The sequence below is a fragment of the Rhinopithecus roxellana genome, chromosome 9, assembly GCF_007565055.1.
Source record: "Rhinopithecus roxellana isolate Shanxi Qingling chromosome 9, ASM756505v1, whole genome shotgun sequence".
NCBI classification, from domain to species: domain Eukaryota; kingdom Metazoa; phylum Chordata; class Mammalia; order Primates; family Cercopithecidae; genus Rhinopithecus; species Rhinopithecus roxellana.
Genome location: NC_044557.1, coordinates 110,212,056 through 110,227,581, shown reverse-complemented (window position 1 = coordinate 110,227,581; position 15,526 = coordinate 110,212,056). Strand labels below are relative to the sequence as shown.

General features: G+C 52.6%; 2 protein-coding genes across 2 annotated transcripts in view; one reads left to right on the top strand and one right to left on the bottom strand.

Moving 5' to 3' along the window:
* Positions 1 to 1,231, top strand: part of LOXL2 (lysyl oxidase like 2) — a 109,359-nt gene extending 108,128 nt beyond the window's left edge. Inside the window, exon 14 of the mRNA XM_030938183.1 lies at positions 304 to 1,231. Coding sequence (XP_030794043.1) covers positions 304 to 383 — 80 coding nt within the window. The 3' untranslated portion in view covers positions 384 to 1,231. The remainder of the gene's footprint in view (positions 1 to 303) is intronic.
* Positions 1,232 to 2,121: 890 nt separating this feature from the next.
* R3HCC1 (R3H domain and coiled-coil containing 1) lies at positions 2,122 to 14,246 on the bottom strand. Its single transcript, XM_030937503.1, has 9 exons — positions 14,237 to 14,246; positions 10,210 to 10,355; positions 9,735 to 9,862; positions 9,217 to 9,354; positions 7,567 to 8,170; positions 6,484 to 6,656; positions 4,970 to 5,040; positions 3,534 to 3,629; positions 2,122 to 2,430 (listed from the first exon to the last, which is right to left on the bottom strand). Exons 1-9 carry the CDS (start codon positions 14,244 to 14,246, stop codon positions 2,300 to 2,302), a joined length of 1,497 nt encoding a protein of 498 aa, XP_030793363.1. The 3' UTR covers positions 2,122 to 2,299.
* Positions 14,247 to 15,526: the final 1,280 nt, after the last annotated feature.

The window sequence follows — 15,526 nt, the reverse complement described above, 5'->3', positions numbered from 1 at the left end:
GATAGGACTTGGGGAACAAGAGGGAAGGCAGAGCTTTTTCCTCTGCAGGAAAAGTCATGGGCCTCACTCTTGGCAAAATGTTAAAATTAAAGGCGCTATATTTATTCGCTCGTTCACTCAACTTTGACAGAGCACCTGCCATGTGCCCAGCCCTAGATATGGCCAGCGCCTGGCACCTGTCCTTGTGAGGGCACACAGGGGTGGCCCCGGCAGAGCCCCTGAGGCCAACTCACCCAGCTCAGGGTCAGGCAAGGCCTGGGCACCTCATCTGCCCACTCTCTCCCCCCGATTCTTACTCTTCAGGTGGTTCCTTCAGCGAAGAGACGGAAAAAAAGTTTGAGCACTTCAGCGGGCTCTTAAACAACCAGCTCTCCCCGCAATAAAGAAGTCTGCGTGGTCATCTCCTGTTTTCAGGCCACATCACATCTTCCGTGGGACTTCCCCCAACAACTGAGTCTGAATGAACGCCGCCGCGCCCTCACCCAGCCCGGCCCCCACCCCGTCCAGACCCCTGCAGCCGTGTCCAAGCTCAGGAGGAAGGGGACCCTCCCGTCATTCACCGAGGGCTGCTGCCTGACCCTTGGGGCCTGAGAAGGCCTTGGGGGCTGGGGTTTGTCCACAGAGCTGCTGGAGCAGCACCAAGAGCCAACCTTGACCGGGACGAGGCTTACAGACAGGTTGTCATCAGCTTGTCCCATTCAAGCCACCGAGCTCGCCACAGACACAGTGCTCTTCTCCAGTGACACATGGACAAACGTGGGCTCATCAGCCCCCAGAGAGGGTCAGGCCGAATCCTGTTTCTCCTCCTCTTAGGTCATTTTCAGCAAACTTGAATATCTAGACCTCTCTTCCATTGAAACCCTCTAGTCTATTATAGTCACATAGATAATGGTGCCACGTGTTTTCTGATTCAATGAGCTCAGACTTGGTGCTTCTCTCTCCACACCCCCCAACCTTGTTTTTCAGGATACTATTATTATATTTTCACAGACTTTTGAGACACAAGTTTATTGGCATTTAATATTGGACATCTGGGCCTTTGGAAGTACAAATCTAAGGAAAAACCAACCCACCTGTGTAAGTGACTCATCTTCCTATTGTTCCAATTCTGTGGGTTTTTGATTGAACGGTGCTATAACCAGGGTCCTGGGTGACAGGGCGCTCGCTGAGCACCATGTGTCATCACAGACACTTACACATACTTGAAACTGGGAATAAAAGATTTATGAAACGTGTCTGTGTTTCCTTTGACCCACAGCACCTGGGCCCTGAGCAGCAGACTTCCTGTGTTCAGTGGCCGGAAGCAGACCTTCAGATACATTGATGGTTTTCCTTCTGTGGACATGGGTCCCCAGATCCCCTCCAGCCCAGTGTGGCCGCTAGGAGCCTCCTTCAATAGACGCCAAAAGGGGCAGCTCCTGCCCTCTGGGAGAAGCAGTCTAAGAAGATCACAAAAAGCAGCGAACAGGGGTCATAACCTTTCTTGAACTCCTGTGGTTTTTACTGAAACTTGTCAGGAGGCGTAGCAGTTGTGCTAGGGTTGGATGGGAAGTCTAGATTTAAACAGCCACCAGGCAGCTTCTCAAAGCAAGAGGGCATCCTCTCGCAGGACAGGGGCTCCCAGCCATTCCCAGTGGCGATGGGGTGGCTGGCCCAAACCAGCCACGCACCCAGACACAGGGGCTCCCCCTGTGTCAACAGCATGCTGGGGCCCATGCTGTTGGGTAGGTAGGACCACCTTAATCAGCTCCACCCAAACCACAATCGATGAGGGCATTGGCGCACATTCAGATCTCACCTCTTGCCTCTGTTCACGTTTATTTCTGCAAGAACCGGCACTGACAAGGTAACACCAGGACCAGCCCAGGGGTCCCAGAACTGTCCCACAGCACAGGCCAGCAGGCTGGATACCTGAACTGCCAAAGGAGTGTGGGCAGGTGCTACACAGCAGATGCAACCCAGCTCCCAAAACTGGGCAGGCTGTGCACAGAGGCCCTGCAGGCCTAGCGGGGATCCCCCCAGCCAAGCTCCTCAAGTGACCTTCCTTCAGCAGCCACAGGCCTGCACTGCAAGGTGGAACAGCACCCCCTAGCGTCCCCCACAGACCACATTTCAAAGCGATCACATTAGAACAATGTGAGTTTTTATTTCTTCATTTCTGAGACTAAACTAAAGCCCACCACACCCCATGGTGAAGCTTGAGGGTGGCGCGGGGCTGCTCTGGCATCTGTGAAGGCTTATGGTGTTGGGGCACCAGCTACATCAGGGCGCAGATCCAGGCCAGCTGGGTCTCCAGGCCTCAGGGCGGCAGCGGACCCCGGACAGCAGGCCGCTCTTTCTTTTTGTGTTGGAGTCCCAGGGCCCGGGCCACCAGCCTCCGGGCCACGGTCACATTTGTCTGTGGCCTCTCCTTCACCAGACGCAGGAGTTCTAGAAGAAAAGCCCCACGGTGGGGACCTGAACACAAGGCTGTGGCTGCCTCTCCCCTAGCAACACAGCAGCCATCGAGGCCATCGGAGCCAGCCTCTCATGTGACATGTGTGAGGCCTGGGCCCACCTGTACCTGTGGTGTGGCCGGATGCTCGTGCGAGGGGGCCCACTTAGGGATCCTGGGCCCCCGGGGGATGCTGACCCAAACCTGTTGCCTCTCCATGCCCTTGTTTCTCCGTCTCTACAGTGAGGGGGCTGAGGGGTTCATCCTGCACACCTCCCTTTGGGAGGGATATCAAGTCAGGATGGAACACCCAGAGCTCACAAATATCCTGAGCTACGGACAGGATATTTACTGTTCCAAGAAACCTTGGACAGTTTTGGCCACGTAACCACCAATGAGAGCACAGCCGGCCTCGGCAGGCCTCTTGCAGGCCCATCTTACTAGTTGCTAGTTTGAAGTCATGGAAAACTCGTATCTAAAATCTCCCACCATGGTTTCTGGAGGGGGAAGGGGAAAGGGAGGCGCTAACGGTTATCTGGTACCTTCTGTGTGCCCTCAGGGCTCCAGGCAGGTATGCCAGGCTCTCATTCAATCCTCCAGACTGAAGAGTCTGCTTATTTTACAGAAGAAGAAACCAGCTCACACACTGAGGGACTTCCTCAGTGTCACTGAGGCCGACTGAAGTCACTGACAGAGCAATTTAGGGGTCCTGCAGTGGACTCCAAAGCCCAGGCCCTTCCCGGACCTGCGGGATACGGTTTCCAGGGCCCTCCAGAAGAAAGAGCAAGCTTTTCCCTGAGCGGTGCCCAGAAGAGGGTGTGAGCAGGAGGGCCTCCCTGCACAGCAGCTGGCAGATGCCACTCCCCAAGGGAGACCCCTGCCCTAGACCCTCCCCCCCCCAGGCCTGCTGGGGAGGGGAAACCCAGCCCTACTGGGTACTGCAGCCCAGGGCTCCCAAAGAGCAGAGAAGTCAAGAGGGAAGAATGAACAGAGGGGAAGACCCTGCCCAAACCAGACACACACGCTCACACATGCACGCACGCACACACGCACACACGCACACATAGCCTCCCTATCCACGGACATCCGCTTTCCTTACTTGGCCTCTGCAAGGCTTTGAGCTTTGACTGCTTGGTTCCCTGCGTGAGGGGCCGGATCTTGAGCACCGAGAACTCCCGGGTCAGAGCTTCAGCAGCTGTGGAGAGAAAGCAGGTGTGGAGCCACTCCCTCCTCCTCAGGATCCCACGGCACACCTACCACCCCGAACGCAAGCAGCCGTGTTGTGCACCTGTTCGAAGCTCAGGGCAGGGCTGCTCCAACGCCACCCTGGATGGGCAAGAGACGACTGCTGCCTGCTTGCCTCGTCCCCCAGAGCCCCACAGGCCTGCACAGGGACCCCTGCGCTCAGAGGACACTCCCACCCCAGGCTGGTCAGGGAGAGCACTGGTGAGGCTGTGATTCTGACATCAGAAGAGGCGGGCTCCCAGTTTCCAAAGCCCCCAGGCTAAACACAGCCTCTCCCCCTCACCACTCAGGACCCTCCCGGGAACGTGTGTTCACTGTCCTGAGTCACACCTGCCATTGCAGCACCCCGGCTATTGACAGAGTATGGCAGAGCAGAGCTGGGAGAGGCTTCAGGTTCTACAGAAGAGGAAACGGAACCCAGGGAACCTGCTCCCGCCATAGTCTGTGGAGACCAGAACGCCATGGCCAACCCCAGCCAGAGCTCATTCCAGTCACAGCACATGGCAGCCTCTTGGCCTCCCTCCCTGCCTTTCTTTCTACAATCTCTCTTTCTGGGGTTTGAGACCCCACCCTGCCCTGTTCCCTCCCTAAATGCTGCCCCTCCCTCCTGAGGACTGGAACCCACCAGCAATGGTGCTCCCAGCCCCTAGCTCAGGAGTTCAAAAGGCTGTTTCTAGGAAGCCCAGCGAAGGGGGCGTGCTGTATACCAAACGTGGTATACACCAAACGTGGTGTGGCAAGGCAATGCAGGCAAGTGGCTGAGAGGGACAGGAGCACTGGAGTCATGAGGAGGCAGCGTGGCGTCCCCAGCTGTGGCACTGAGAGGCTGTGTAACTTGGAGTGTACCCCTGACATTCTGGGATACTTAAGTCTCCCAAGCTGTACAATGGAGGTAACGTGACCTATATCTTGAGGCCGAAGTGAAAATTGAGTAAGAATGTGTCTACTTGAACCATATGAAATCGCCAGAATTCGAATGCTTTTGGCCGTTAAAGCAGCACTTTCCTCCGTTGGGCTTGGCCCGTGACCTTCCTCAGCAAAGGTCACCTGAATCTGATGCCTTTTCATTGAAAGCACTAACAATAGGAAAGTCTTCTTCATTATGGCGCATTACTATGGGCCAGAGACCGCTCGGCTCCCCCTGGGTTTTAGGCTGGAAACAGAACCCCAAGAGCCCACTGGCTCAGCTGAGCCTGCGCCCAGGAGATGGTGGCCTCCACCCAGGGAACCAAGAGTCCTTCCTCTCAGTGGGGATCCGAGTAAGGGCCAGGCCCATCGGGGGTGCCTTACCTGAGGCCAGACAGGGAAAGATGCCGAGTGCATGAGTATCATCCACCCACTGAATCCTGAACCCCTTCTCTCTGTGCAGGGAGAGAGGAGACAGCACATACAGGAAAGCAAGCGGTCAAACTCCTCTTCGAATCCCGCAGCCACGCCCCCTCGCCTCCAGCCCACAGACGCCAGGAGCCCGAGGCAAGGTCCCATCCCCTCAGGGACGGAGACAACCATTTGCAGCAAACTTCCTCTGAAGCCCGTATGGTTGGCTTCAGAAAGACAAATGTCACTCCTGTCAATATGTCAGGCAGGTCACCAGTTTCTAGAACTAAAGAAGCCAGGACTCAAAGAGCTCATATGGCATGACGCCAAGGAAGAAGAGACTCCTCACAGGCTTGTCTCAGCCAGGCCAAGGCCACGGGGTCTGAGGCTGGGGAAGAAAGGGTTTCTGTGGCGGGGGAGGGGAACAGGAGCTCAAACCAGCAGGGCCACCATGCTCCTGTTGGCTTTCTTCCTATTGCTCAGGAAGGTGCCACCTACCCTGCAGCCTGTGAGAGACCTAAGGCAGTGTGGCCCTACCCGGGCTGAGGAAGGCACAGTGGCCCCAGCCTGGCTGCACCATCAAGGCAGAGAATACAAGAGTAGAACATGTTGCCCCTAGCCACCCCTTTGGCTCTCCTCCTGCTCAGGGGCAGAGCACAGGGGAAGAAGGCTTTAGGAAGCTGGGTTAACGAGGGCCATGCAGAAAGGGGTTTCCAAAAGCCTAGGCAGAGCTGGGCACGGTGGTGCATGCCTGTAGTCCCAGCTACTTGGGAGGCCAAGGTGGGAGGATCACTTGAGCCCAGGAGGTTGAGGCTGCAGCAAGCTGTGATCGCACCACTGCACTCCCGCCAGGGCAAAAGAGCAATACCCTGTCTCAAAAAAACGAAGAGAAACAAAGCCTGAGCAGGAACAAAGAAGGGGAAGGGGAGAAGGCAAAATGAGAATAAAAAGGAAAAGAAAAAAGAAGGAAAGACAGGAGGGTCGATCTAAAGGCATGTGGGGAAGCTGAGGAGGAGGGAAGTCGTGTCTCTCAACGCAGACTCTGGCCACCATCCCGACCTCCACTCTGGCCCAGCAGGCTGCTCAGTGCACTCCAGAAACAGTTCCCACATGGAGCTGGCCTGTAGCCTGCTGGAGACCCACTGAGCAGCCGCTGGGAGGTGAGCAAGGGGAAGAGAGGGGGCTGTCATGTCCCTCAAGACTGAGGGAGGGTGCGTGGGGTCCTGGCAGGCATGTGGCCAGGCAGAGGGGCTAGCCCAGGTCTAGGGCCTCCAGGGTGTGTCTACAAACAACAAATCAGTGCTCTCTTTCCCCAAGGATGGCTGGCAGGGTGAACTGCCCAGGAAAACAGAACCCAGGCAACACACCCACTTTCTGTCTCTCTTGCTGAAGCATTAGGCACTGGGGGTGGGGCAGGCAAGCACCCCCAGCTACAAAGTGTGTCCTAGCTTCTCTCTGAAGGCAGCAACTCCCCAGCCACCACTCACTGGAACTCAGAAAACGTTGCCAGCAGGTCCTCCGTCTTGAGCGCTGGTTCAAAGTCATAGATCTCTACCACGTGGGCAAGGTCCTTCTCTCCAGGCAGTTCCTCTACAAAGGAGGACGTGTCCAAGTGGATCTTCTCTATCTGAATCTCCTTCTTCGTCAGGTTGTCTGTGATCTAGGAGAGATCGGAACCTTTAGCGAGGGGAGCTTGGACACGCAGAGCTCCAAACCACTAGCCCGTGCGCTAAGAGCTCTGTGGGGAGAAGAGGCCCACATAGCAAAAGTCTGGGAAGGGCAGCAGCAGACAGGCTGGGCTGGAAGGTCAAGAAGCGTGAGTTTTACGGGAGAGCATTTACTTGTATGGAGTGGGTTTTACGGGAGGGCATTTACTTCTATGGAGTCCCCACTAAGTGACTGGCAATTACACACATAATGTTCCACAGAATCCTGAAAACTATATTCTAGAAAGCTGCTTTACAGGTAGGGAAACTGAAGGCCCAAGAGTTAAGTAATTTTTCCCGAAGTTGCAAAGTCAGTAAGAGGCAGAGCTGGGCAAGTCCAAGACCCTTCCATCCCCTGCTAGCGATGTGATATTTGGCAGGTCTGCGGTCTGCATTCTTCATGTATAAAATAGCCATAAAAGATGCCACCCTCCCAACCGAACCCACAGCCAGTCTCAGGGGAAGTCACACGGTCCCCCAGGAAACAAGATTTGTAAGATAAAACTTCAGGCTAAACAGTAATTTCCATGACTGGCATCCATAACACATGACGATGTACTTGTACACAGAGTCCGTGACCTAGTGAAGGTTGTGTTATCTGGTTTTAGTTTCAGGTGAGGAAACTGAGACTCAGCAACACAAAATAACTTGCCCAGGGTCAAGCAGCTCCTACATGGCTGGGCTGGGACCCAAATCCACACCTCCTCTCCTGTGTTCCCTAAGGAATCCCTGTCACCCAACACCCAGCCCTGCCTCCCCTTGCACATCCCCTGCTCTCCACGCCATAATCCTTGGTCCCCATCTACCCATGGCCACACCCACCTCACCTCCACCCTCCCTTTCTGGGCTCAAGAGCCTCATCACCTCCTGCAGCAGCTCAGTGTAATCGTCTTCCGAGCAGCTGCTGGGGCCGTCCTCTTCCACCTCCTCTTCGTCCTCTTCCTCCTCTGCCACTAGCCTCTTCTCCAGCAGACTCTCCTTCCCCTCTTCCAGGTCTAGCTGCAGGGTGGACCCAAACTGTGTGGCCGTCTCCACCCTGTCTCCCTTCCCTGACTGACTCTCAGGCCCCGGGGGCTCAGGGCCAACAGGGTCCGGCAGTGGCTCATTCTCACACCTTTGTCCTGGGCTCTTTAGGTCCTCTGTTCCCTGAGTCATCAGCACAGGGAGTCCCTGATCAGAGTTGGGGTCTCCAGCACCAACATCTCCAGGCTCTTCTGGGTCCCTGCCAGCTGGGGCCTCTCCCTTGAGCCCCGAGGTAGAGGTCAGCCCCCATTCTCCCTGCCTGCGCAGCACCCGGGGCACATACAAAGGCTGGTCTGGCTTGCGTCCACGATACCACCGGCCAGCCCGGCCACCTCGGGGAACTGCAGCTGCTCCTTGGTTGGAGGTGGGCCGAGGACCGTGGTACTTGCTGGGGTAGGAGGCAGGAGGGCGGCAGGGGCCAGAGAGGCCATCTGAACTGGGTACCCTGGAGCAGGAATGGGAGGAGGTAATCAGAGTGTATAGGGGCCCAAAGGAAAATGATTTACTAGAGCCACTTGTCATTCAGGAGTGACATTCAGGTCAGCATTAGGCGAAAACCACAGCCAAAATGACCCTAGAAAATCCCTTAGGAAGGCATCACAGTGGAGGCTGCCACTTTTGAACAAGCCCAGAGCAGCCAGCTCGCCCTCTAGTGCTGTGATCGAAATTACAGATTAGTCCATCTTCAATTACACACCAGGGGAGGTAAGCTTTTGCATTTAAGAATTATGCTATCAGGGCCAGGTGCAGTGGCTCAAGCCTGTGATCCTAGCACATTGGGAGGCCGAGACGGGTGGATCACGAGGTCAAGAGATCGAGATCATCCTGGCTAACACGGTGAAACCCCGTCTCTACTAAAAAAAAATACAAAAAACTAGCCGGCGAGGTGGCGGGAGCCTGTAGTCCCAGCTACTCGGGAGGCTGAGGCAGGAGAATGGCGTGAACCCGGGAGGCGGAGCTTGCAGTGAGCTGAGATCTGGCCACTGCCCTCCAGCCTGGGCCACAGAGCGAGACTCCGTCTCAAAAAAACAAACAAACAAACAAACAAACAAACAAAAGAATTATGCTATCAGAAAAACATGTCACTTCAAACACTAGGATCATAGTCATTAAAGTAAGATGCTCACTGTGAGATGCACATGGGAACAGAGGGGACCCAAGCCCAGCAGGGGCTTTTCTGGTCTCTGTGGGGCACAAGCTCACTGAGAGGAATGCTAGGGAGACCCCCCACCACAGCCACTACTTAAACAGATCTCTCTCTCTTTTCGCCCAACCACATAGCTGATTTTGCCAAGTGAATTCCACAAACTGCATATCTGCTCCACTGTTGATGCGAAAGGCAGCCCTGGTTAAGCGGCTGCGGCTAGGAATGGCAGCAGCCCGGGGTTCCCAGCCCTGGTTCCACCCAGCCCTGCCCTTCCAAAGGCTGACCAGCTGGCTGGCTGCCCACACACCACTGCTGCAGGCACTCCAAGGTGGGAGGCTACACACCTGATGTCCTGGTGACAGATGACCGTTCTCCTCTTCCAGCCCTCCCCAACGGAGAAGCTGCTCAAGAGATCAAAATTCTCTGCTGTTCTATGGATCAGGTACCGGAGGCGACTGGAGAGTGGGGGGAAAAGAAGAACCCTGGGGAGGGAGGGGAAGAAATGCTGAGCAGGTGTCCAGGGCCTGACACCTACCAGGTCCACTCCCAGCTTAACTGCAGATTAACACTGGCCTCCCTTCCGCCCCCTGGGTCCCAGGTGGACTGCAAAGGATCTGAGCATAGACAGAGGTGATCGCATGGACCCACAGGTCCCATCCGCATCCCTGTGCGGGGACCCTTCAGTCTCGGGGTGATGCTCAGAATTACAAAGATGCAGCTGGAAGAGGCAGCTGGCGTTATGAAGACTAAAGGCCAAGGTCAGAGACAGCTGCCAGGCACCACCTGGGGTAGGGCACACAGGCGGCTCGGGAACACTGCCCTTCCCAGCAAGGGGGCACCCTCGCCCCTCCCACAAGCCTACTTTGACAGCTGCTTCTGCAGCAGAAAGCGGTCCAGTTCCTCCTGGATCCGGTGGACGAAGTCATTCTCAGCTGAGGAGAGGAAGACACCGTCCAAGCAGAGAAGGGCCAGGGTGGCAGGTGGGAGAGCCTGTAAGAGAGACGGGCAGGGCCGGGGATCAGAGCACAGACCCCGGGATCACCCGCGACCCCGCAACGCCGGCACCAAAAGGGCCTTAGAAACCCTCTGGTCCAAGTCTCGGCGGCGGGGAAGTGATGCCAGGGATCCCCGGCAAGTCAGCGGTCAGGGGAGGGGTCTCCCGGCCGCTGGCCAAGGCTCTCGTCCCCGCCTGCGGTCGGATGCTGAGGGTGGCTCCACACCCTGCGCTGCGCTCCTTCCCGGGGCTCACGAGGGCCTGCTCCGCACAGCCCAGCTGCTCCTTCCCACCCGGGAACCCAGGGGCCGCGACGATCACCCCCCAGTGCCGCCGCACTCACCACGGCCTCTCTGCGCGTTGCAGCCGCCCTCGGCGTCCCCAGGGGCCAGCGCGCCTGAGCGCCCCAGAGAGGCCCGAGCCGCTGCGGAGACGCAGCGCCATCGCGCGGCCTGGGGGAGATAACGCAGGAACGGGAGAGGGCGTGTTCTTGTCACCTATTGGGAGGGGGCGCACCTGCCACTAACACGAACCTCTTCTCCCAGAGGGACACGACTAGCTTTCATATTCGTGGCAAAACCGAGACCCAGAAAGGTGAAATAACTTGCCCCAAGTTGCACAGATAGTACATTCCAGAGTCTTACTTTGAGCAAAGATGGGTCTGATTCCAAGATGGGCTCTTTTTTTTTTTTTTTCCTCAATGTTGGCACAGTCTTCCAGGATCAATTAAGTTCAACCAACACTTTTGTTCAGCTACTATTAGGTTGATGCAAAAGTAATTGTGGTTTTGTCATTAAGTAAAAAACTGCAATTACTTTTGCACCAACCTAATAGTGCTATATGCTAGCTAGCGGCGGTGCTAGTTTCCCATTCATTGTTTGCCTCCCCAGGGACCTAACAGAGGAATAAAGAGGAAGGCAGTTTCTGAGCATCAGATATTTCAGCACTCTTGCCCATCATTGCCCGTCCTTCTCCCACATTGATGTAACCTGCAAAAAAGTCTAATTCACACCACAGTGGCACTGACAAGGCATGCTAGCCTTGTGGGTTACTGGTTTGGTCAGTCACTATCACAGTGATTTGCAGCTCAGCAACTTGTGCTACTCTGCTCCATCCAGAAATAATTCCAGCGTCCACCTTAAATGGGGCTTAAAATTCTTGCCATCAGACAGCCTGTGGGATAGATGGTTATAATCTAGGAGACCAGGGTTGAAATTGTTCTGTTCCCTGAAAGTAATTAAAATGCAATCCCTTGGTCACTCTGAATCTGGAAGCACTAACCTAAGGGCACTTAAGACCTAGGTTTTGGTCGGGCTGGGGCAGTCTGAGTGGGCTCTGACATAAGGTACAGGCAGGATGGGGGAGGGAGGGCTGTCCCTCAGAAAGCTGACTGGGAGAAGCGGCTTGGGGATGGAGAAATGGAGAAAGAATTAGATGCATTTTGCTGTCTCACATTTTTCCAAAGCATTTCTAAAAATGACAGTGGAATTATATTATATTTACAAAACCTATCTTTCCAGATACCCAGCAAGAAGAATAAAAAAGGGCCTAGAATAAAGAAAAAACTGAAGTGCAGACAGAACTCAGGGAGCTGAGTCATGAATTTCCTTTCTGAGCATGGTTGTGAGAGAAGATTCAGGAGATCTGACAGGTCCCCCGTCCCTAGACTGGAGGGCATTCAACTCCTGGGGAAAACGGATGAGCAGGGGCCACCCGTTTGGGTTCTGGTTCCACCAGCCCTACCCACACTCCATGCTGGCTTAACGGAAGTGGGAGCAGGCCACACCGTGGCATTGTTTTGTCTGCCCGGGTTCCCTGGACTGAGCAGTGTGAGGCTGACAGGCAAGTCCACTTAGCACCACATGTTTTCTCTGAAAACAGAGGCCCAGCTTTTTCGACAAAGTGGCTACATCTCCCCGAAATGGACGAACAAACCCAAAACCCAGGAAGCAAGCTATGTCCCCAGCTCTTTAGAGCTGGGTCATGCTATTGAGGTGTTCAACAAATTCAGAGAGAGACTCAGTAGGAACAAGCTCCCGGGGAAGGCTGTCCAGGAAGCTAGTTTCTAGTTTCTACCAAACCCTCTTTAGGCAACTCAGAGGTTAAACAGGAAAAAAGGTATCAGTGTCCAGGTCTCCATCATGGGTGGAGGTTATCTAGAGATTCCTAGATAAACAGGGAAGGGAGTCAAAGCACAGCTACCCACACCTTTGGGGGCAAACAGCAGGTAAGGTAGAATGGTCCCCATTCAAAGGTGAATAAATGCAACAAAAGCAGCACAAATGATGGGCAGAATTTTGAAAGAAAGAAAGAAAGAAAGAAAGAAAGACGGAGAGAGAGAGAGAAGAAAGAAAGAAAGAAAGAAAGAAAGAAAGAAAGAAAGAAAGAAAGAAAGAAAGAAAGAAAGAAAGAAAGAAAGAGAAGAAAGAGGGAGGAGGGAGGGAGGGAGGAGGGAGGGAGGGGGAGGGGGACGGGAGTGGGTCTTTATGGCGATTTCTTCTTTCTTTCCGCTTTGGCTTCCGGCCTCCTTCCGTCCTTCTCCTTCCTGCCTGCATTGCCCCTCCTTCCTGACCCTTCCTTGCCGCCAACCCACTAGGATAAGAATATTTTGGAAGACTCTCTTGAGAAAACAAGAAATTTCCAGTTAATAACTGCTTCACACTCTCAAGGAGGTCAAAGCCTGATTTCCATGTTCAATGAGTAAGCTATGAATTGAGATGAAAGGGAACTGTCAGAGCTATGGAAAGACGTGAAAGAGGTAATCATGTTCATCATCAAATCAGCAAAGCTAGAGTCAACAATGCTGAAAACAGATCGGTGATATGGAGTAAAGGCTTACAAAAATCAAGATAATTGCTACTTATTGACATAAAGCTTGCCATACAAATTGCACTTTAATCTTTGTAGCAGCCCTCTCAGATGAAAATCGTTACCCATATGGTATGGGGATAAACCGAGGTTTAGCCAAAGGAGACCCAGAGAGTTGGAACTCAAACCCATATCTAGCCTGTCAACCCCCTGCTTTTCAACACCGCAAGGTGAAAACTCTCCAACTTTAGCATGTCATTAAAATCGTCTTTTTTTTTTTTTTTTTTTTTTTTTTTTTTTGAGGCAGTCTCACTCTGTCACCCAGGCTGGAGTGCAGTGGCACAGTCTCAGCTCACTGCACCCTCCTGGGTTCAAGCAATTCTCCTGCCTCAGCCTCCCGAGTAGCTGGGACTATAGGCCTGTGCAACCATGCCCAGCTAAATTTTGTATTTTTAATAGAGACAGGGTTTCGCTATGTTGGCCAGGTTGGTCTCGAACTCCTGGCCTCAGGTGATCTGCCCACCTCAGCCTCCCAAAGTGCTGGGATTACAGGCATGAGCCACCGCGCCCAGCCTAGGATTGTCTTAATCCTGTGGCCAACAGCCAGGTACCAAAGTCAGGGGTTAAATAAATTAGATGTACCCTATCAGTGGGAGAAGCAGGCTGGGTGTGAGCTATAGAATTTCACCCAAAACTGGAAGTATAATTGAAAGATTATGAAAGGATTGAATCCAGGGCACATAGGGTTGCAAACGGCGAATCACAAGGTCAGGAGATCAAGATGATCCTGGCTAACATGGTGAAACCCTGTCTCTACTAAAAATACAAAAAAATTAGCAGGGCGTGGTGGTGGGTGCCTGTAGTCGCAGCTACTCAGGAGGCTGAGGCAGGAGAATGGTGTGAACCCAGGAGGCGGAGCTTGCAGTGAGCCGAGATCATCACGCCACTGTACTCGAGCCTGGGCGACAGAGTGAGACTCCGTCTCAAAAAAAAAACAATAACAATAATAATTCGCCAGGCATGGTAGCACATGCCTGTAGTCCCAGCTACTTTGGAGGCTGAGGTGGGAGGATCATTTTTGCCTGGGAGGTTGAGGCTCCAGTGAGCTGTGGTTGTGCCACTGTACTCCAGCCTAGGTGACAGAGTGAGACCCTGTCTCTCACACAGACACACACACACACACGATGTAAATGCAACAATATTTTATTAAAACAAAAGAAAATGTGAATCTACAGATTAAAATGGTGTTCTAGAAAATAAATATATAAATAAAAGGTTGATCCAGATTACGGTAAAAATATTTTCTCTGAGGATTAAAAAAATGAATTTTGATTTAGGCAAAATTCAAAAGAAAAAAATTAAGTGGCTGACAGATTTTCCTAGCAACTCATCTGCTGGAAAACAATGGAACAATATCTGTAGAATTTTAAATGGAAAATGTTAAGACTGGAAAATTCTGTAAACTGTGATGGCAACAGAAAGATATTCTCAAACCTGCAGTCACATTCTGCCAAGAGAAATGGAGTGATGCTGGCCTGTCAGGTGGAGATGCCAGGCCATACTGGCAGACATCGTGTAGGGACAGCCTGCCACGTGTACTGCACAGCTTAACTCAAAAGACGTCTTGCAAAATCCACAGATAACTGACTTTTTTTTTTTTTCTCTAGTGACCTATTCAGTCTCTTCCAGAATAGATCGCCCAGGCTAGCCTCTTTGATAACCTCCAGCTAATCATTAGAAAAATCACCCTGTCTAGGCTGGCACCTTTTTCTTCTTTATCAGTCCTCCCATTGGTTTGTTTGTTTGTTCGTTTAGGTCTTTGCCCCTTGGTAAGAATCTAATGTCTGTCTCCTTGGTGTGCTTGTGAACTAGTTACCCAGCTAATGAAATATTTCTGAGTTATGCTTTGACATTCACGGTCCTTCCTGGAAAGCCACTGGAAGACATGGTCCCGACAACCAAGAGATGAATTCAGATACATGACTCACAAGCTGGGCTGTCCTGGGAGAAGATGCCTTGTGCTAAGTCATTTACTTCAAACATTCAATTAACGTAAATAATCAGAGCAACAAAATGGTATACAAATATGATAAATCTTGAAAGGAGGGCTATAGAATGTAATAACAAAAGCAATTTCTTTATCGCCATAAATTGGGACAGGAACCCCGGAGTACATTCCAAAGTGTCGGGGGTGGGAGCAGAGGCATGTAACTGTGGCAAAGTCAGTAAATGCTATGTTTTCCAAATAATTGCCAGAAGTTAGGGAAGTTGGTTAAGAAAGAAACACTGCCCATATAGAAAAATATAACTGGGGAGGGACAGGAAGCCAGAAAAAAAAAAAAAAATCAGTGATAGAAGTACCACCGAAGTGTTTCAAGCAAACCAGAAGTGGGATAATTCAATTATATTACAAACATTAAAACAGACTGAAAATAGGCTGGGCGTGGTAGCTCGTGCCTGTAATCCCAGCACTTTGGGAGGCCAAGGTGGGCGGATCACTTGAGGTCAGGAGTTTGAGACCAACCTGGCCAACATGGCAAAACCCCGGGTGTGGTGGTGCACTTCTGTAATCCCAGCTACTGGGGAGATTAAGGCATGAGAATCACTTGAACCCAAGAGACGGAGTTTGTAGTGAGCCAAGATTGCACCACTGCACACTCCACCCTGGAGAGAGAGACTCCGTCTCAAAAAAAAAAAAAAGGTTCAAAAAGCGAAACATGATTATATGTTGTTTACCCAACTCACACTTAGAACAACTCGATGCAAATTCATTTAAGGATCCAAACAGAGTGATCAAAAACACCACACAGGGCTAAATAGAGAATCACAGAGGAACCACATTCACTTCAGGA

Bases quoted from the DNA above. Each gene is read 5' to 3' on its own strand.
- R3HCC1 (XM_030937503.1), bottom strand. The intron at 9,355-9,734 runs GTAGGCTTGTGG...CTCCCTCCCCAG, and splicing joins CTGCAGAAGCAGCTGTCAAA to GGTTCTTCTTTTCCCCCCAC. The intron at 2,431-3,533 runs GTAAGGAAAGCG...CTTTTCTTCTAG, and splicing joins CAAAGCCTTGCAGAGGCCAA to AACTCCTGCGTCTGGTGAAG.